Source organism: Lissotriton vulgaris, chromosome 5, assembly GCF_964263255.1.
Source record: "Lissotriton vulgaris chromosome 5, aLisVul1.2, whole genome shotgun sequence".
Classification (NCBI taxonomy): domain Eukaryota; kingdom Metazoa; phylum Chordata; class Amphibia; order Caudata; family Salamandridae; genus Lissotriton; species Lissotriton vulgaris.
Genome location: NC_141693.1, coordinates 1,122,648,182 through 1,122,669,821, shown reverse-complemented (window position 1 = coordinate 1,122,669,821; position 21,640 = coordinate 1,122,648,182). Strand labels below are relative to the sequence as shown.

General features: G+C 45.5%; 1 protein-coding gene across 1 annotated transcript in view; it reads right to left on the bottom strand.

The window, feature by feature from the left end:
* TECTB (tectorin beta) overlaps window positions 1-21,640 on the bottom strand; it is a 197,909-nt gene that overhangs the window by 60,759 nt on the left and 115,510 nt on the right. The window contains exon 7 of the mRNA XM_086920285.1: window positions 785-868. Coding sequence (XP_086776411.1) covers window positions 785-868 — 84 coding nt within the window. The remainder of the gene's footprint in view (window positions 1-784; window positions 869-21,640) is intronic.

The window sequence follows — 21,640 nt, the reverse complement described above, 5'->3', positions numbered from 1 at the left end:
GACACTGGTTATTTACCAAGATTATAAGGTATCATCTGAATACAGGAGTAATGACTTCCTGTAACGTTGTACTACTGTATTCAACACTGACATGTTTACAGAGTGCATGATAAGGCCACAAGACAACAGTTCCGTGTTTACGCTTCTCAGCTCGCCACCCATGCTCCATCTTTGCACTTTCATTCGTAGCAAGGAACAAAGACGGGTTGCTTTGTGCCTCAATGTGAATATTCTTTGGTGCCTGGTCACCTGCACCGATGTCTACATGGCTGCAGCTTTACCATGACCCTACTGATGCACAGGCAGCAACAAGTATTCATGCTTCAAGGGGAGACCAGGAAACCCAGGGACCTTGTGGAAGAAACACTAGTGTAAGGTGCTGCGAACAGAGGTTTGAGATGGACAATCTACCCTTCCAGTATACCTTACACTTCAGCCAACCACTGACATCACTATGTACATTCTTAATGATGCATTACTTCCATAAGTGTCTTCATCACGGTATAACTGCTGCGGTCACTTGTGAGCACAGCGCCTTCTCCAAACTGTTCACAGTGGCTTCTACTTTTGCAACGAGCCCTCAATTACATGCAGAATAAATGTCAGTAAATGGCAGGAGGCGCTACATTGGCAGAGTACGATGCCCTCCACTGAGGAGAAGCTAAGCCTGGCCCATGGCATTGCACCGCTATGCACAGGGGATGGTTTCCACAGTCTGCGTTGACAAGATGTGATACATAAAATATCATGCTATACAATTTGAGTGGATGACAGATTTACATACCCTTTGCTGATCAGATGCCACTGGATCTGGAAGGCATAGTCATTGGAAGGAGTGGCCCAGCAGTAGTTTAGGACCACTTTGAACCTGAAAAGACAAAAGCAGTGATTGGGTGCAGAGTGGACACAAGGACACTAATACATCACCTTTAATAGAAGATGTGTCTAGAGATATGTGGCAAAGCGCTGTGATGTGACTGACAACCTAGTGCGGCTCCTCCATGGGGGCGGAGGAGCGCCGCCCCACTGCTCTCTCGCAGTGCGAGAAGCAGAAAAATAAAATGGTATTATGAATACCATTTTATGTTTCTGCTTCTCGCATAATGAGACAGCAGAAGGGTTTGGTTGGGGGTAGGCGGGTGGGTGGTCTTGCAGCAGGGCAGGGGAGGAGTGGCTTGCCCAATGTTGTGGGCGCTGACTGTTTAGTCAGCCCCAGGGCCAATCAAACCAGTCATACGCACTCTCCATTTTCTCCATGTAGGCTGCATGCAGCCTGCATGGAGAAAACGACCTCCCCATAGACCCCTGTGCGGTCGGTGTCGCAGCCAATCACAACGCTGCCATTGCAGAGTTGTGATTGGCTTAAGGGAGCAGAGGGAGGCTACCTGCTTCCTGGGACTTGGAGGGACGCGATGCAGGACCAGACCGGGCATGCAAAGGTAATTATTAAAAAACAAGCACTGGCGTTGCCAATAGGTCTCGCAGTAGGAGATATTGGTTTTGTAAATGACAAAGCACTTTATGTTTTTAAAATGAAAACAAAAATAAAAGTCATTGTTATTTGCAATAGTAATAGCTCCAACTTTCCTACTGCGAGACCTATTGGCAACGCCAGTGCTTGTATATTGTTTAGATGTAGTCCCACCTTCGGTTTCTCAGCACAGGAGACTCCCTCAATGGCACTTCAGCTTATTCATTTAAACTATCAGAATTAAACGTCCCGGGAAAGTTGTCTTTTCACCAAAAGTAGGGGAAGGTTTTCTCATAAATTAAAAAAAGTGTGGGTGTGTTGTGCCCCTCTGATTCTCCCCCCTCGACCTCTGGCTAGATCGGTGATGGAGCAGGACTTGATTTGGCTGAGGGAGACTGGCAAGATGGTCAGCCTTGTCTCTTGAGGTGTACGTGGATCTGGGCTTAGTTTATGCCTCGTGCTGACCTGAGAGATGGTTATTCTGGGACCAAGTTTATGACATACTCTGGTTCCTCCTATTACTGGCACTGGAAGTGATTTAAGTGAGATGGAGAAGGTGTGTGTGGTGTTCTAAAAGGGGTGACCATGATAGCACTCTTTTACAAGGGAAGAGGACCGGCCTTAAAATATGTGAAAATCCTGTGCACACCACTCGCGGGATTGTTCATTATTTTTTTGGATCCATTTCACGGGGGAAGCAACTAAACACTGAGATCTTGTTTTATGAGGGAACAGAATTGGTGACAGAATTGCAGGGTATTTTGAAAATCGTTTAACACCGAATTTTACGTAATTTGGTCCTACTGGCTCGATTATAGAAAGGCTTTTATTGAGAGCACAATCTTTTATTCTGTTTGCAAGCCTAAGCAGCGATAACCGCACACTCTTGTTTTTTTAGCCGTTTTGAATGTCCTCTCGAAGCCTGCTCTGTGTCCCATACATTTGCATGCAAGTGACGTGATTGCAGACTTGTTCATCTCAAACCACACATCGGCACAGTCCGTCTAAGAATACTGACATCTCCCTCTGCTAGTGCCCACCCGCGCCACCGGTGCTCCTTGGACAGAGAAGGTTGTGGGTGTAAGTGCTGTGTTGGTAGTACTTTTAACCACGCTTGCACCTAGTTCCTATATGAGGATGGTATTAGCGGTGACCTCCAGCTCACAAGGTCGAAACTTTTACAGGGCCAACTTATCCGCTTATGCTTCAGAGGTCGACAAACTGAATAGCTTTAAATCGGATAATAGTACATTTGCCAGCGCACAGCACTTCCAAATGGGTAAATGTGTAATAAAGAAGCTACATAAACAAATTATTGTGTACTGTGACCTTTATCAACCTCGGAGGACGTGCTTATGTAGCGTACCACAGTCAGTCTAAAAATCTCAGGCTTTGCCACTGCTTCTGGAGCACACGTTTATTTTTATTCAGTTTTCTATAGGGCGGACACTATATTGCGGAAAAAGTGCTTGTCTCTCCTGGTGCACCGGAAGAGACAACAGTGCTCCGGACGAGGTTACTCAGCTTCATATGAGCCACAAACGAGGTAGTTCCACGCACTAAAAACTAGTCGGCTTCCTACCCCTGTCCCTAAGGGACACTTGAGCTGATCAATGGAGACGTCAGTCCGTCAACTGACACAATACCTTTATGAAAAATGTCCAGCAGTGCGCTCCTATTAAAGTGTGAAATGCTCCCACGGAAACAGACATCAAAAGAAAAATTGCTTTTATGATCTAATCACTTGCACTAACTTGACCCTACATTTTCTGTATCTGTCTGGAAGCAAAATGACTGAAATGAAGAGCTGCGCGTAAGCCAGTTTACAGCCACTTGCGTCGACACGACACGTGTAAACTTCGAGGGCAATGCGGTTTCTCTTCTTCAGACGACACGAAAGAAGAAATACATAGTGGCACTTTTGGAACGTGCAGGGCAAAATATTCCTCAAGAAATTTCTTGTCGGGTGAGAGTTAAACCAAGGAACGGGAGAGCAGAAGGGTCTAACAGGGAAAGCGAGAAAGGACGAAATTGAGGCTGATTACAGGCAGGGAAACTGAAAGTACGGCCGGCCTGCGGCCGGCCATGAATAATTAGGGGAGGAGAAGCCCTTTGATGTGCTGTGTGAACTGAAAGTACGGCCGGCCTGCCGCCGGCCATGAATAATTAGGGGAGGAGAAGCCCTTTGATGTGCTGTGCTGGGCGTGAATGCGCATGCTTGTTTGCTCACGTGATTCACGTGAACTTCAAGAAAACCGCGGCTGAAAGCCCTTGGTTTGACGAGGATTTTGCCGACTTGAATTCTCGCTCCCTCAATGCGCTTGCGCGCATTGTAGGTCACGAGACCTAATTAAATTACCCCCCCCCCATGCGACCGCCCTACACGCACGACCCCCACGAGTCATGCCAGCCGCGACTGCTGACAACACTTTGAAAGGTCATTGAATGCTGAAATTATTGATTGCTGCTCTGCAGCCTAATCCACATGCTGCATATGTGTGTGCACACACACGCTAATACACACACACTAATACACAATTGGTCTTGTGGTCAGTACACTCTACATACCCCTATTCACATAGCATATATACATGGCATCAAGCTGTGTCACTGGCGATAGTATTGCTGCTGTTTGTATGTTGTCATCAGGAAAGGTGGAGGTACTCTACAGTGGTGGCTGGCACAGGTAAGTGTGGTGAGGCGGGGCAGGGTAGGAGGGGGTAAGTCGACAGACAACGGAATAGCTATAACTAAATAAATAAATAATACCTATTCCGTCGTCTGTCGAGTTCCCCCTGCCGCCCCCACCCCACCACGCTTACCTGTGTCACCCTCTGCTGGTACTCTATGAAAATTGTGTACTCACACAATAGAATTTTCTATTTTTTCTAGATCTAACTTTACCGTCCCTTTTACTATACATGCGCTGCAATTAATCAATCTACTATTTCACAAGTCTGCATTGTTCGATTGCTGTGTAACATATCTTGGAAGCTGGATCAATTATAACCAGAGGATGAAGTGCATGGGCCCCATTGGAAACTACATTCTCAAGCTTTTTTAATTTTACCAAATTAGATCCCATGGGTTTTGTCAAAAGAGAACGGATCCTGAATGGTTAATGCTCACTTTTAGTTGCCTCGGGCTGACCAGAAAGGAGGGGTCTCCTGTACTCTGAAGGGAGAGGAAGGGCAGGCAGCTAAAGAAGACACAAGCCTTCCCTCTAGGGTGCCTGGTGTATGAAAGATATTTTAATGTATGCAACAAGTTAATGAGCAAATGTGAAGGCTGCTTGGGAGTCAGTATGTGTTGTTTTTTTATGGCGTCATTTGAAGCCTAATGTTTATAAAGAGTAATTCTGAATGAGAGATGCTGCAAAGTTGTTACCAATTCTTGAATGCATCCTTTGCATGGAACCCTGTATAAAACAAGAATTGGCAAAGCCAACAGGCCTTTCCTTTTGGATCTGTTGGCTTTGCCAATGCTGTTGGCCGATGCTCTGCAGCATCAGGAAAATTAAAAGAAGAAAAAAAGGCACAATGATTAATACGCATCATTTCGTATGTTTGCACACTTATGAGGACATACTACACATGCATGCATCACCACACATTCGTGCACATCTGCAATGATGAACGATCCATCTTTTTTTTCATTTACCAATCCAACATGGATCCCTAAATTAAAACAAGCATTTGCAATGCTATAGGTCTCGCATTTGCGAGAGTTTAACCTATTGGCATTGTAAATGACAATGCCTTTTATTTACGTTTTAAAAACCAACACACAAATAAAAGGCATTGCCATTTACAGTGCCAATGGCTCAAACTCTAACAACTGCGAGACCTATTGCATTGCAAATGCTTGTTTTTCTTGCTCCTATGACATGCCTGCAGCTGCGCGCTGCACTCACTGCTCGGTCAATGAGGTGTACAAATATAACGGCAGGAATATAATACAAATATTTAAATGCGTTTTAAAAAAATGTATTTCCGATGGGCTTTTCTAGTTTCCCATTCTCATCTGTTTCCCGGGCTTCTTTAATTGATTGCCAGGTTAGCTTGTACGTCCCACCAACCCCTTGTCCCTTTGCTGCTTGAACCGTGCCATGGTTCTTATTTTTATGTCCTTTGTCTGTGTATTTAGACACACCCTTGAAGAACTCTTCTTGTGCTTCTCGCTCTCTCCTTTCGGCTAGAGCGTCCACGGCCTTCCTGCTGTCACTTCGGTGCAACAGCCATTCTATAAGCTTAGATAAGGGTTCGGGGGTCAGAGAGGGTGAGAACCGTAGACATTGGTCGTTGTGTCTGTTGAAGTGTACACAGCCAGCATACAAGCTTGAGAATCGAATTCCAGGGCCTGCTAAAGCTGTTGCATAACTTCGGGCCACTTGCCAGTCACGTCAAATGGTATGATTTATATTTTACCGATGAATCTGATAGTGTACGGCGAGATGGGCATTTATCTGGCAAAACAGTGGTGCGACATAAAGAATACATACAATTTTTCCAATAAAAACCCTTATGAGAACATAACCCACCGCTGGTGCAAATCAACAAAAGGAAAAGGCTACATTTTCAATTGCACAGATTGTGGCCAGAGCAGTCCCTTCAAAAGGACAGAACTTCCCCTGCCCTAAGCTTCCGGTTTACAAACCATTGTCATGAGCAGCGTTTTTCGCATTATTTTATGTTAGCAAATCGGTGCTGCAGTTACCAGAACGAAATGACATAAAGTTCCTTCTGGTCGCAACACAAAGGGACGTCTTACCAACAAGGAAAACGAAATAAATAACAAGCCGTGAGCGTGCACTCTCCCGAACTTCCGGTCTCGGGATGTGCACGCTCACGGCAGTCGTGGGGCGGGACTTCCGTCTTTTGGAGAAGCCCGCGCCCACTCTCACAAAGTGGATGGCAGCAGAAGTCAGGAGAGGCGGCTGAGGCGGTAAGTGGGGCTTGGGGGGCTTGGCACCTGTGTGTGAACGTGTGTGTATGCAGTGTGTGTGTGTGCGCGTGCGTGTATGCAGTGTGTGTGCGCATGTGACTGGAGAGGCATGGCTGACCCTGGCAATCGGCTTCTGGAGATGTGCACGGCTGGGGGGGGGGGCGGGGCATGCGCGTCCACGAGGAGCAATCCGCGCTCGTTCACCAGTTGACCTCCCTTGAGGAGCCACTCGCTGACAATAGGTCGAGACAGAGCTCGACCTAAAAATGACACTACCCATTACTCTCCATTATAAAGAAAGTGCTGATACTCAGTACTGGACAGTACCTGCTCATTTAAAGGACGGGTTGGCAGGGGGGAGAAGCACACAGGACACGAGGGAGAAAGGTGGTAAACACATGCACTCTTATAAAGTGCCTAACCAAAAATAACAAGCATTTGCAATGCAATAGGTCTCGCATTAGGAAAGTTTGAGCTATTGGTATTGTAAATGACAAATATTTTATTTATGTGTTGGTTTTGAAAATAGCTAAATTAATAGCTTTGTCATTTACAATGCCAATATTTTTAACTTTCGCAAATGTGACACCTTTAGGATTTTTTCATGCAATATGTGTTGTATTTACGTGACTTAGATGTATTGATATTACAAATACCAAAGTTACCTTCTTCCACAAAGTCCAGTTGTTCAGGGGTGTCGCCGTGCACTGCCCTGCCTTCATGTTCAGAGTCATATTCAAAGCTTTCTTCTTCATGCACGTGTTCCACAGAGGACATTGTAAAATGCAAGAACTGCTAGTGAAATGGAGGAGAGGCCAGGGGCCCTACATCGTGGTGCCTTAGTACTAATTTAAGAATTACTTGTTGATTAATGAACAATGAACACTGTTTAGCTAATTCACAAGTTTTCATTTACATACAAATAAATGTTGCTTCATACTAATGGGGTCTTCACGCACCAGGAACTTGCACCACTGATGTCACCGTGCGGTAGCGCTATTCAATGAAACTCATAGCTGCCAAGGTTTCAGATTGCTACGAGTGACATTTTCATAATTTCAGTGAAATTTTGAGTGACATTTCACCGACTACGAGTAACACTTTCTCGCAGGCAAAAGACAGCAATTAAGACACGGCAAACATATAAATATCATAAGGTATATCAGTTTGACTGTACTCTGTACATGTATAACATGTCGCAGAAGTTGTACAAATGAATCCGAAGAAGGGCAAGTATTCTGTGATTACTAAGTATTTTCTAAATGACACTATGGCTATTACCAGTAAATGACCACCGCACAAAATAAATTACATCAATTGTTTTTTGAGGTGCAAACTGGACTCATGTTCGTTGCTTTTTGTCGCAGTTTTATATAGCGTGCATTGGAGCACTTTACATGAGCACCAGTTAGATCAGTGAAGGTCTGAATTGGTTTTAGGACCAGTCACTTGTGAATATTTACACGATGTTGAGCCAATGCTCAATCTTGATCCTGGTTCCTAAGTTCTAAAGTCTGCAGCTCTAGTGATAATACCTCATGCTCTCCAATGTCTTGTGTTTGATTTAATGGCTTACAATGTTACTCCAGCTGTAACAGGAATGTAGATTGCATATAGGTACACATAAGAACTGACTTATCGGTCCTCCCATCTCACAGCCAGTAAAAAACATGCCATGCAGAATAAAAATAGTGCTCCCAGTCCCATGAAGTGAATGCTTCTTTTCTGGTGTTCCCTTTTTAATTTAATGACTGCTCCCGTTTGTGTCTTCTGCTCCTGCCTCTCTTGCCATAATTTCTATGTGTGCTTCCCATACCCACCGGGGCACCACCACCGCCTTCCTTACTGCTGTTGGGAGGGGAGAGCATGTGATCGCTCTCTCCGTGGTGCGCCGTAAAAATCGACTGGCAGCCTGCCTGCCCGATCACCTCTACACAGTACACTGCGAGGGGTCGCACCACCTTGTCTTGGGTACGGGGGGGGGGGTCAGGTACAGGCATCTATGCAAATTATTATTAAGGATACTATTTGACACGTGGTTTGTTGATTCTTTTGTCTGGACATCACCAGAGAAACCGAGCACCAGACCAAATCAAACAGGTCTCCAAACTGAACAGTCTAGCCAAGATAGTGTAGTGATTAAAGCCTCCGTGCCTGTGTCGCCAACGAGTGAAATAGTGAAATTAACTCTCTCTGGATCGGTCAGTCACTCTCCGAGTCTCTAACCCCCCCCCCCCCCCGTCACAGGGGCTGGTAAGTTATGTGCATACACGGGCACGCCAGGGGTTTAATTAAATTGCAGCGCTGCCGCACACTGCAGAATGAAGTCAGCACAGACTGCGCACCCGGCGAAGAAGACTCGACTGACTTAGATTGAGTCCCCGGACGTGACGGCACTAGGGCACCCTGGTGTGCCACAGTGATTGACAGCCATTACCATGGACTGCTGAGAGGGCAGGACCCCGTCGGTAAATCATTGGCAGCAGTGAGAGAGAGTCAAAGGAAAGCCGCGCGGCACCAGTCAGGCACTATAGTCTGGGCAGATTTCAAGCAATTTTTAACCCAAAGCAGAGTCCCAGTTCACTATAGGTGCTGACTGCGCTTTGAAGCGGGCGGCAATTTGTACGGGCCGCCTCGTCGTGGCCGAAAGGCCTCCACATTAATTCTGATGCTCACCAGCTGGCTGGAGTAATTTGTAGGATATCCTACTTTTGCATGAAGGAGGCAAGTTAGGACATCGGTTGCCAGGCGGAGGCAGCCAGCTGTATCAGGAGACAGCATGGCAGGGCCACAGTGAAGGGAATTGCTGAACTGGGGGCGATAGGGACACGAGGCCAGTAACCCCCCTCGAGTGGCAAGGCCACTGGATAAAATAACAGAGAGCAATCACCGCCGCAGCCCGGAGGAAAACACCGGAAGCAGATGTCCGGCCCGCCGCCTGGTTGTGGGCGGGGCCGGGAAGAGGTGTGTCCGCTCCCACTGCCTTGCGGGAGCTTTGCCTGTTGTCCTCCGGTCTCCCGAGTCGTGAGGGAGACCGGAGATGCTGTGCCAGCCATGGCGGGGGGCCCCGTGCAGAAGAGGGAGCCCCCGCTGGAGAAGTAGAGACCGGCCCGCCGCCGACCCGGTGAGTCCCGAATACCCCCGCGAGGGACTCCGCCCATGCCCTGCTGTTGCCCTGAGCCCTGAGAGGCTCCAACCGCGGGGGCGCGGGGGGGGGGGGGAGTTGCCTGCCTGCCTGCCTGCCTGTCTGCGTGCCTGCGTGTCTGCGTGCCTGCGTGTCTGTGTGTCTGTGTAAGTGCGTGTGCATGCATGCGTGTTAGGCTGACTTGCTGGGAGTATGGGAGGGAAGTGCACGGCGCAGGACGGAACGTGCGCGTTCGCGCAGCCAAATCTGCCTGCTAAAGCTCGTGACAGTTTCTTGTCCGCCCATTCCCTGTGTCAGATAGCTATAAGTCTCCGACCCTGGACGCATCCTTCGGATGCGAATTCCAGGGCGAGACCTAAAAACGGTAAAACGAGCTCCCACGTATCCCAAAATATGTCTGCTTTAAAGTAAATGCATACAAAAGCAAATAGACCATTCAAAGATGGTTGCCACGACATGTGACGCGGGTACAGTGGCCAAAAGGGAGCAGACTATTGGAAAGAGCAGGTAAGAGAAAAATATCCCCTTAAATATCTTGCCTGAATAGTTTAATTTTTATAATAAAATGCTTAACTAGCGCAAGCGCTATGCTCGCGCCAGACCTGCGATGGTGTCATTAAAGAATTCCTTTATTTTGAGCGCGAGGTAAAACCCCTTTGTGCTCGCAATTGAACTGTATATTTGAGCGCGAGTACTAGGCACGTGCTCAGCACTAGCCTCGCACTGTCAGCCCGTAGGGATTCTCAAATGAACCACGAGAGCGAGGCAAAAATCCTCATGCGCTCGACTTTCATTTCAAATGGCTGAGGAAACGGCGCGGAAGCCCAAAAGCGCTCATGCTTTCAACGACCCCAGAATAAAACCAATGTGAAATGGTCGATATTAAGAAGTGAAACAAGCAGAAAACCTAAGGTCAAAGATAGATAACTAGCAAGTCAAGAGATACGATATAGAAGCCTAAGCTGATATTTCTCATAGGTACATTTACGATATGAAAAATACAAAAATTAAGAATAAATCATTAAATAAGTGAACCAAGACAACAAAACACTAATCAAGATCACAGACAAACGAGGCACTCAATCTCCTTCATTTATACTCATACACATATCGTGCCAGCAGTAAAAACAGTACAAGCATTTGCAATAGGTCTCGTGTTATTAAAGTTTGAGCTATTGGCATTGCTAAATAATGCAACACCAATAGCTCAAACTTTAATAATGCGAGACCTATTGCATTGCAAATGCTTGTTTGAGAATGCGTGTTATATAACTTGGATTCTCAAAGTATGGCCCGGGGGTCACTTTTAGCCCTACTGACGTTATAGGCGGGCCCACTTTGAACAGCAGCACTGGGCTGCTGTTTACTTGACAGAGCGCTAAAATTAAATAGCAGCACTAAGATGTTTATCCTTCCGAGGTCGATAAAATGAGCACAATTCTTCATCTATAAAAAAACAGCTACTTTACGTGAAGGTGCGCTTTAAAACTACATGCAATTTATGTGACTTACATGTGTGTAGACACACACATGTATTAAGAGTCGCCCAACGGGATCTGCAGTAGTTTCTTAAAAGCAGGACAGTTTTCAGTCGCAATAACTTCACGAGTGCGCACTTACGCTTGCGTTTTTGGCCCTGGTCCGCGCTGTAATAAGTATAAAGACACACACACACTTGAGCGCACACACTGACACACGCACACACACTGACACACGCACACACACATGCATACACACTAACAACGGCACGCAGACAAGCACACACAGACAGACACGTACACACACGCACCAGTACCTGTTGGGGATCAGCTGTTGGTGTCCACACGCGGGTCCTGCACGTTCCTCACTGGTGCACAATAGGGTGTGCCCATATATACCATGCATCGTGTGTTGACACAGCCTTTTCTCTGCACACAAATGGCCGTTGTGCTGGGACTAGGAGTGTGCTTTCTTCTTTCCAACAATGCGCCGGCCTTGTTCTCTCCGAGTAAACACCGCCTGAGCGCTCCTTTTGTTAGCGCCTCGAGGCGTCGGGCCTGCTCTCCAGGGGTCTGTGTGCTGCAGACAGATGAAACCCCTGCTGCTCGTGCACTCCCTGCCAAAGTGGGAGGCTCACCTTATTGTTCACTGAAGCCTCGAGGCAAGATGGTCATCCTTCCGAGGTCGATAAAAAGAGCACAATTATGTATCTATTAAAACAAGACTTCAGCGAGAATCACCCCTTCTCTAAACATTACCCCGAGGAGCAATGTAGCACACCGAATCTTCGCAAGGCTGGGGGGTGGACTTTGGTGAATGGGTCTCATTGCAACATTTAAAAAACATCCTCCAATTGATATTCAAAGTTCGGGTTGCTCAACGAAAATCAGTAAACACTTTTTCTTGATGCGTGTTATAGAGAGGTTAATGTGGATGTTATTCAGAGGAATCCGGCAGCATTTTACAACATCTGGAGTTGTATGCCAGCTTTTCACTTTTGCATAGCGCTCATTTTGGATAATAGGCTTTACTCTGACTTTGATCTTTTATCTCTACGTGATATACATTCTGAACTCATTGCGGAGTTGAATGCTCTGCGTTTTATTTGATATATTTCTCACCACTGTGTATTACTTTTAATCGTATTTAGGCAAGAACGGAATCATTTTTTTTTCGGTTGCCTCCATAAAGTATGAAGATTGTTTGTCTAATTGCAGCACTGGAACCCTGCTAAACTTCTATTTTCGCTTGATTTCTTCCTCAAAGTAACATATTAATTCATATTCCAAAACGGCATCCGTATGTATCCCACAGGCACAATGAAGAACTGGGGTCTTAACATCCGAAGTCAGGCAGCAGTGGACGCCATATTGCTGAACCAGGGAGAACCGCTCGAATCCCAAAAACCAACAGGCATTGGCTGCGCAGCAGTAAAGCTGCACGGCCGTGAAAGGATCATTTGCACATTAAAAAAAAGCCGCGAGCGTGCACTCTCCCGAACTTCCGGTCTCGGGATGTGCACGCTCACGGCAGTCGTGGGGCGGGACTTCCGACTTTGCGAGAAGCCCGCGCCCTCAGAGTGGATGGCAGCAGAAGTCAGGAGAGGCGGTAAGTGGGGCTTGGCACCTGTGTGTGAGGTGTGTATGGTGTGTGCGTATGGTGTGTGGTGTGTGCGTGTGTGTGTGTGTGTGTGTGTGTGTGCGCGCGCTTCTGTGAGTGTGGCTGTGTGCGTGATTGTGAGAGGCTGCCGCTGTGGTTGTGGAGCAAAAGATGTGCACGGCTGGGGGGGCGGGGCATGATGCGCGTCCACGATGTGCAATCGGCCCTCGTGCACCAATCTACGTCCCTTGAGGAGCAACTTGGCCACAATAGGTCGAGAGCTCGACCTAAAAAAGTAGTTCTTATAAGTGAGCAAGGGAAGGATACAAGTCAGTCAATCAAAATGAATCATTGGAGGGATAAACACAACAAGAGGTGAGAAAATGAGAGTGGCAATAAAGTCAACCTATGATTAGCAATAGACAGGCTGTTAGGCCACTGTGTGTGTTCGGTAAGCCTACGAATCATCTTTTGTAACCAGACAGGTTTCCCTGTTGGTAGGTGAGGCTTAGAAAGGTTTACACTAGGCAAAGACTAATTGATATCACTGGAAATATAATTTTTGAAAGCACTGAATCCTTTTGTACATTTTGCTGCAGCCTATCTTAGTTTGTTTGCAACACTTGTTAACTTAATGACTTAAAAATTCAGTGTAATCTGTCACAGAGTGGGATGTCATAGCTCTATGAATATACATGTCTCTATTCCTCTATAAACTAACCAAAGTTCGAATAAGAGCGCCTTTGGTTAGATACACAGACATCTGACGTGTCCCAAAAAAATTGTTTAAGTGGACATTTCTTTTAATTTAAGGCGTGTGCATTTTATTTAGATGAAAGTAGGTTGATCAGACATCCTGCATTTGATAAAACAGTTGCGATTTCTCAATATTTGCCCCGGCAAATTTCATTAAATATAGCCAAAGTAGTGAATTTTAGAGGGAGCTGACCACAGAGGGAGACACGTTTTTATGTGTTCCAGTGCAGAATTAATTAGCAGGCCCTAGCAGAAAAGAATGTATTTGACATAGGTGATACTGTATGCAAAAGGTGCATTGAATTCTACTAGTGACTCATTGTCTAACCCCTCCCAAGTGTGCAAGTTCATCCCTTCCTTATTGGCCATACCATGCATCATCCCACCCCTTCAAATCATTCAGGGTACACAGTTTATAGTGCATAAAGGCTGCAATGTATTACACAACATGGATCATACATTTAGCAAATTACTGGTTGGTCATTCGTGACCTATGATTTGTTTGTTACATATTCAACTACTCACTCTATTTCCGGCTGCTGGCACTGAACCTGCCCCTTTCGCAGGTGTCTCTGGCTCTGTGGGTTCTAGGCTTACCTTGCTACCAACCATGTGTATGATGTCAAACCAGGCCCGGGCTGCAAGTGCCGCTCCGCTACCCTGGAACCTTGCTGGTCACTTGCCTGCTTCCACATGTCCCTGCCTGTGTGGCATCTCAAGGACAATGGTTGAGCAGCTCATCTATTCTTGCTGTCATCTGCTCCCCCCGTGTCCCTGCCGGGAGGCACACTGTTTGAGCAGCTCTTTTAACTAGGTTACTCTTTCTTCTGGGTGTCTTTCTGTGTTGCCTCCGACTTGCCACTGTTTCTGTGACTGCGACCAGCACATTCTTTATGTTGGTGTGGGTTCCAATTTGATGAGGCATCGGTCAGTTGTGGCCAAGAGAGGCCCTCTTTTGACCTCCTTGGCCTCCGCCCCCTCCTATCTCCATTGGGCGGATGTATGTCAGTACAACGCGATCTTTTAGATCGCGGTACTTGACATCGCAGCTTTTACAACGCAAGTCGTTACAACGACTTGCGTTGGAGGGCGCGGATTTCGGAATTTTTTAATTTTATATTCCAACACCAGTCCCCGTAACAGTAGGGAAGGTGTTGGACTATAAAATTAAAACATTCCTTATCCCACAGCGCCATCCAGCGCAAGTCGTAGTAACGACTTGCGTTGTAACAGCTGCGGGGATAAGGTCGTGCGGTGTAAACACCGCGTTGTAAACAACGTTCCCCCTATTGGGCGGTTTGCAGATTCAAAAGACGCACCTAATCATTCTGCGTCTTTTTTCACGAGTTTGCTCGTAGTACTTCTGGTGTTCCCGCCGCTGGAAGGGGTTACCTGCGAGACTCTATCAGGTCCGGCTTCAACCCTGGCCCACTTCACGTGTTTCACTTGTTGGCGAGCGCTGTCAGTTAAGTCAACGGGCCCGATTCACAAAGGTAAAGTTAGACGAAGGTCTAACTTTATGACTTTCGGTATTTACAAAGGGCATTTACGAGTAGTAAATGCCCTTTGTGTAGTCGTCTGGTTCTTTAAGAATGTGTAACATGTCTTCCCTTTTAGAATGCTTTGTTTAGAATGCTTTGATGTTCTTGGAGCGTGTGTTCCCGTGGGTTCGATCAGCTGTTGGTGATCGTAATTCGAGGGAACACACTGCTCCGCTCTGTGGCTTAAGAACCCTTATCTTTTGAATAAAGAAGAATACTCTAATCTACCTGCATCTTCGTGAAGGCTTCTGCTTATAATATTTGGCGACGCTGGGAGTTTCTTCTGCCACCTGCAAGTTTCTTGCTGGAACCCACTGAAGGTCACTCGTCATCCTTTTAGTGGAAACCTTGGGAGCTAACTTCTTCCTGGAACCGGACTTTGTTCTTCCTTCAATTAGACCGGTAGGAGCAAGTATTTCCTCGTTTTTGAAGTCTTTGCCGTCTGGGTTGTTATCGGCTCGAGCGGCAGCTCGCGCTGAGTCTAACGACCGGGAGCAGTCTTTCCTTGACGTCACAATATCGCGTGTGCGCAAAGGACCCTGGGAAGGGTCCAGGAAAGCGTCTTCATGCTGTTTACGTGACAGAATGGCCATTTTGGATTGGGAAAGTGACTTCAATTTCTTTATCTACGCCCTGCGTAGCAAACACCGATTTCTTCATGATTGAATGTCTGATGGCTTATCAGCTTGTCTGAGGTGTATCACGGTGATACACACACCTACTTTGGGCAAATTGGAGGTACAACTCGGAGTTTTTAACTCTATTTATTTGCTTTGAGTTAATATTTATATATTTTTTTCTTGGATTCTTCGTGCAACTATTATAAGCCTGGTTTTGCATGAATCTATAACAAGATACTTGGAATCTCTAAGTTTGAATTCGCCTGCAAGTCAACGTTAAAATCCAGTTTATTTCATCTTTTATTTTGTTTGCAATTTTTGTGCAGTTTGAATATGGCTTCAAACTAACAACAAATTAGTCAACGTACACAACCTCCTCCATTTTTAGCTAAGCCGGGTAAACCAAATCTTATTTGGTCTGAGTGGTTTGGACTTTTCGAAAACCATATTGTGGCTATAGATGCAACAGAATATTCTTCAGAAAGGAAATATGCTCTTCTGTTTGGCAGTTTGGATTTAGCTGCTCCGTGTTTTTCAAAGTTTACCTCCTATTCCTCTTCCAGCTGGTCAGTCTGGGTCTGGGGATAGATGTTGGAATGTCTATTTGGAGGCTATAGAGAGGCTTAAAAAACAGTTTTCAGAATCACCTAACATTATGTTGGAGCGACACAAGTTTTATAAACGTAAACAAAAAGAAGAGGAGAAAGTGGAGGAATATATTTCTGCATTGAGAGTACTTGCTATAACTTGTGAATTTGGTCCAACAGTTGATATGATTAGGGACCAATTTGTTTTTAATTGTTCTTCACATAAAATACAAGAAAGAATTTTAAGTTGTAAAAATCCTCCTCTTTCGGAAGTAGTTGATTGTTGCTGGGCATCGAAAGGTCCTCTATTTCTACTAAAGCTTTGCAAGCCTGTGCCACTAAAGTTAATATAGTTTATCAACAAAAAGATTCCGCTGATGAGGGGGTCCTGGCTATAGGTGGAAAGGTCAGCGAAAAGAAACCACCTACTTCATCAATGTCACTTCAAAGAATACCTCAAATGTTTTGCTTCAGATGTGGATCAAAATTTCACATTGGTAACTTTCCTAATTGTCCCGCTTTGAACAAGCGTTGTTCAAATTGCAAAAGGTTTGGCCATTTTCAAAAGTTCTGTAAGGCGCAAAAGAGAGTTGTTCAAATTAGCAATGTGAACAACAATGTTGAGTCCTGTTCAGAACATTTTGATAATTTGCTACTTACGCTGGATCATAAGGAGGATCTTTTGGAGATAAAGGGTCCTTTTTGTGAAGCATTGATTGATGGAATTCAAACAACAGTCATGGGAGACTCAGGTTCTCCGATAACAATTTTGCGTGACTCTTATTTTTATGACAATTGGGGAAAGGATGTTCACTTAGCGCCCTCTGATATTAATCCAAAGGCGTTTGGAGAAAAAGACATTGACATGTTGGGGTTCTTTTTGTCAAGGGTTGAAATTCAGGAACGGTGTATTATGACAAAAGTGTATGTTGCAGTTAAGGGGAAAAATATTGTGGGGTGGAAGGACCTCGCAAAAATGGGCTTGTATTTGATTCCAGGTGATGAAAATCCCATTAAGGTGAGGAGTTTGGAGGTCATGAGCGTGGAAAATTCTGAAATTGGCTGTAAGCACTTGCTTCAAGATTTTAAGGACGTTTTTAAAGATCAAGTAGGGTGCATAAAGAATTTTAGTCATAGAATCAGACTGGTTCCTGACGCTCAGCCGGTCATGCATAAAGTACGTCCTGTTCCATTGAGTGCTAGGGAGGAGTTGAAGAAAATGTTAAATGACCTTTGTGATCAAAAAATTATTCAACCTACTGAGTCTTCTCAATGGGTCGCCCCGATTGTCGTGGTGAGGACAAAAACTGGGGAGATTAGGCTCTGCGCAGATTTGAGGGGGTTGAATAAAAATATTCTGGTGGATTGCCATCCCTTCCTAAGATCCACGAACTCTTGGCCAATTTGGGGGGGCTAGGTGGTTCTCCCTTATTGATTTAAAGTCCGCCCACCACCAGATCCCTTTGTGTGAGGAGTCTCAGGAACTTACTATGTTTGTTACGCCTTTTGGTGCGTTTAAGTTTCTGAGACTCCCTTTTGGACTGGCCTCGGCAGCAAGTATTTTTCAGAGGTTAATGGACTCTATGTTCAAGTGAATGGTGGGGATCCAAGCCTACTTGGACGATATTCTGATTTTTACAAAGAACCGTGATGCGCATTTGACTCTCTTAAAAAGAGTCCTGGGCACTTTGGAGGGCAATGGTATGACGATCAGGGCTGACAAATGTAAGTTCGGTGTGAATGAACTTGATTATTTGGGGCATACAATTTCTGATAAAGGTATTAGTCCAAAGTTTTCAGTTATTAGAGCTCTAAAAGATGCTAAGCCTCCTACTGATAAAGATACTTTGCGTTCTTTCCTTGGCTAGCTGAGTACTATGCTAGGTTTGTGTGCAACTATGCTCAGATAGTTGAACCTCTTCGCTGTCTGCTTAAGAAGGGCCAAAAATTTATCTGGTCTGAGGATTCGAACAATGTTTTTGAGAGAGTAAAGGATCTAGTCATTTCTGCGAAGGCACTACATGCTTTTCGTGATGATTGTCCTTCAATGATCACTGTTGATGCTAGTTTAAATGGACTAGGTGCAGTTCTTAGTCAAAATGTAAAAGGTCAAGAGCAAACTGTAGCTTTCGCATCTAGAGCTCTCAAGCCTTTTGAAAGAAATTACAGCACAATAGAACGGGAGACGCTAGCCTGTGTGTGGGCGGTGCATAAATTTAAAATGTATATCTGGGGAAGGAAATTTCAGATTTTGACTGATCATACGCCTCTGTCTTTCATTTTTAACAAAGTTCAAATACCAATTCTATGTCTGCTAGGTTGACAAGATTGGTTTCAAAACTGCAAGAGTTCAATTTTGACATAAAGCATATTCAGGGTAGTAAGAATTTTCGTGCAGATTTTCTGTCCAGAATGCTAATAGATAGGGATGATGAGGAGAATTTTGAGGAGGATGATGTTGATTGTGTGGCGATGTTGGACGCAGTGGAAGGTTGTGGTGCCCTTATTTCTGAAGAAGATTGGAGTAACGCTTCTCTGGACGATTTAGTTCTTACTAAAGTTTTGAACTGCTGTAAAGATGGTTGGCCTGATGTGAGGAATCTTTCGGGGGACTTAAAGAATTTTGCTTTGGTTGCGGATGAACTTTCAGTAAAGGATAATGTTGTTCTCAGAGGAGATAAATTTGTGCCCCCTTCTAAATTAAAAAAAACACAGTTGATGGACAGAATGTAGAACAATGTCATACATTCACCCCAGTACAAGGATCTGGGCCTAAATCCATCGTTTTTTTGCACTCGACACCACCCTGGGTTAGACACTGGCTATATGCAAATCAGCTCTGACCCTGTGCCTCATGGGAACAGTCCAGTCCGAACTACCAAGCCATGTCTTTCCCAGACCGGAATCAAGCATCCAAGGACCGTTTTCTGGCTATCAGCCTTCATCAGCCTGGATAGCTTGACGCCAGTGGTGTGGAGAGCCTGGGACTCACGTCTGAGTATACCAGGCGCGCAACACCCATTGGGCTCACCGGGCTTCAGCCCCCCCCGTCGCCTCCTCTGCCCGGGCTAAGATTACACGCACTGAAATGGTGCAAGATAGCATCCGATCGGAGAATGATGTTTTTAATGCTTTCTGAGAGGCCCAGCAGCCCGAGCCAGCCAGCCTCTGCTTCAGTGAGTGACCTCCTGCCCCCACCTCTTGTTTTCCTTTACGGTGGCGCCGCGAGGTGAAATCCTTGCCTGAAGGCAGGGATTTCACTTAAGCACTTGATCGCTTGTGAGCATGGGGTGAGAAGTGCACAGCAGGGGGAAAGGGCTGGCCAGTTAAGGTGATGCTTTTCCTTTGTAAAGGAATTTCTGCTGGCGTCATAGCCCATGGGGTGCTGTCTGTGCACTTGTATAGATGTGTATTTCATACAAGTGCGCAGACAGCAACCCCTGGGCTATGACGCCAGCAGGAATTAATTTACAAAGGAAAAGCTTCACCTGCACTGGCCATCCCTTTCCCCCTGTTGTCAGGCAGCAGTTTTTTGTGTAAGTTCCAGTAACTTTAATGCATTTTTCAGCACAGCATTACATACTGCCTACATATCTAGGGGCCATATGTATCAAGCCATTTAGCATTCGCAAAGGCCGAAATTCTGCGAATTTCGGCCTTTGCGAATGCTAAATACCTAAATGGTATGTATCAAACATTTTTGCATCAAAATAAGGAATCGCAAAAATTGCTATTCCTTATTTTGCGATTGCACTTAAGGAATCGCAAATTTTGCGATTCCTTAAATGCAATGTATCAGAGAAAAAAAAAGAAAAAAATGCCATTAAGGAATCGCAAATTGCCACCAACTTCCAGTTGGTGGTAAGTTGCGAATTCTTTTAATAATGCTTTTTTCAAACAAACCAAAGGTGCCATATGACGCCCATACATGCCCTCAGGGCATGTATGTGCGCCATATGCCCCCAAATGTCTTTTTCAGGGGTGCAGCAGGGTGTTCTTGAGACACCCCTGCACCCTTGAAAAAATTCCTAATTTGCGATTAGCTAATTGCTAATCGCAAATTGCCCCTTCATTCCTATGGGCCTCCTGGCCCATAGAAATTAATGGGTAATTTGCAATTAGCAATTTGCTAATCGCAAATTAGGAATGGTAAGGAATCGCTATATAAAAGCGATTTTGTTCATACATACCATTTTGCATTTCCAAAATAGCGATTCCTTAAAATTCGCTATTTTGGAAATGCAAATTGGTTTGATGATACATATGGCCCAAATTGAGAATGTCTTCCCATTCATTCCTATAGGCCTCTAGGCCCATAGGAATGAATGGAGAGGGTTTCCGTAATTGTGAATCGCACTTTGCGATTCACAATTATGGAATATGTAGGATTCACAATTTTTTTTGCAAATCCTACATACATCTCGTTTTGCCATTCTCAAATAGCGATTCTCTAAAATTTGCTATTTGAGAATAGCAAAACCAAACTTTCATACATATGCCCCTTGGTTACTGTGAATGTTGTTCTTGACTTACATACATAGAAACGTCAAAGAGGACAGTCCCCTCCAAATATGCAAATGTAGTGTAAGTTTGTAGTGTTCATTTTTTTTTTGGGGTGCTAGTGGGTAATTTTAGAGTTCAGGGTGGGTGTGGGTTTTAGGGTGCCAGGGAGTAATTTTATGGTTCAGGGTGGGTTACGGGTGGGTTACGGATTGGCGTGCCAGGGGGTAATTTTAGGGTTCTGAGCGGGTATGTGTTTTGGTGTGCCAGGGGTAATTTTAGGGTTCAGGGCAGGTGTGAGTTTTGGGGTGTCAGGGGGCAATTTTAGGGTTCAGGGTGGGTATGGGTTATGGGGTGCCAGGGGGGAATTTATGGTTCAGGGTGGGTATGGGTTATGGGGTGCCGGGGGGAATTTATGGTTCAGCATGGGTATGGGTTTTGGGGTGCCAGGGGTAATTTTAGGGTTTAGGGCAGGTGTGGGTTTTGGGATGTCAGGGGGCTATTTTAGGGTTCAGGGCGGGTATGGGGTGCCAGGGGACATTTTAGGGTTCAGCGTGGGTATGTGTTTTGGTGTGCAAGGGGTAATTTTAGGGTTCAGGGCAGGTGTGGGTGTTGGGATGTCAGGGGGCTATTTTAGGGTTTAGGGTGGGTATGGGGTGCCAGGGGACATTTTAGGGTTCAGCGTGGGTATGTGTTTTGGTGTGCCAGGGGTAATTTTAGGGTTCAGGGCAGGTGTGGGTTTTGGGGTGTCAGGGGGAAATTTATGGTTCAGGGTGGGTATAGGTTATGGGGTGCCGGGGGGAATTTATGGTTCAGCATGGGTATGGGTTTTGGGGTGCCAGGGGTAATTTTAAGGTTTAGGGCAGGTGTGGGTTTTGGGATGTCAGGGGGCTATTTTAGGGTTCAGGGTGGGTATGGGGTGCCAGGGGACATTTTAGGGTTCAGCGTGGGTATGTGTTTTGGTGTGAAAGGGGTAATTTTAGGGTCCAGGGCAGGTG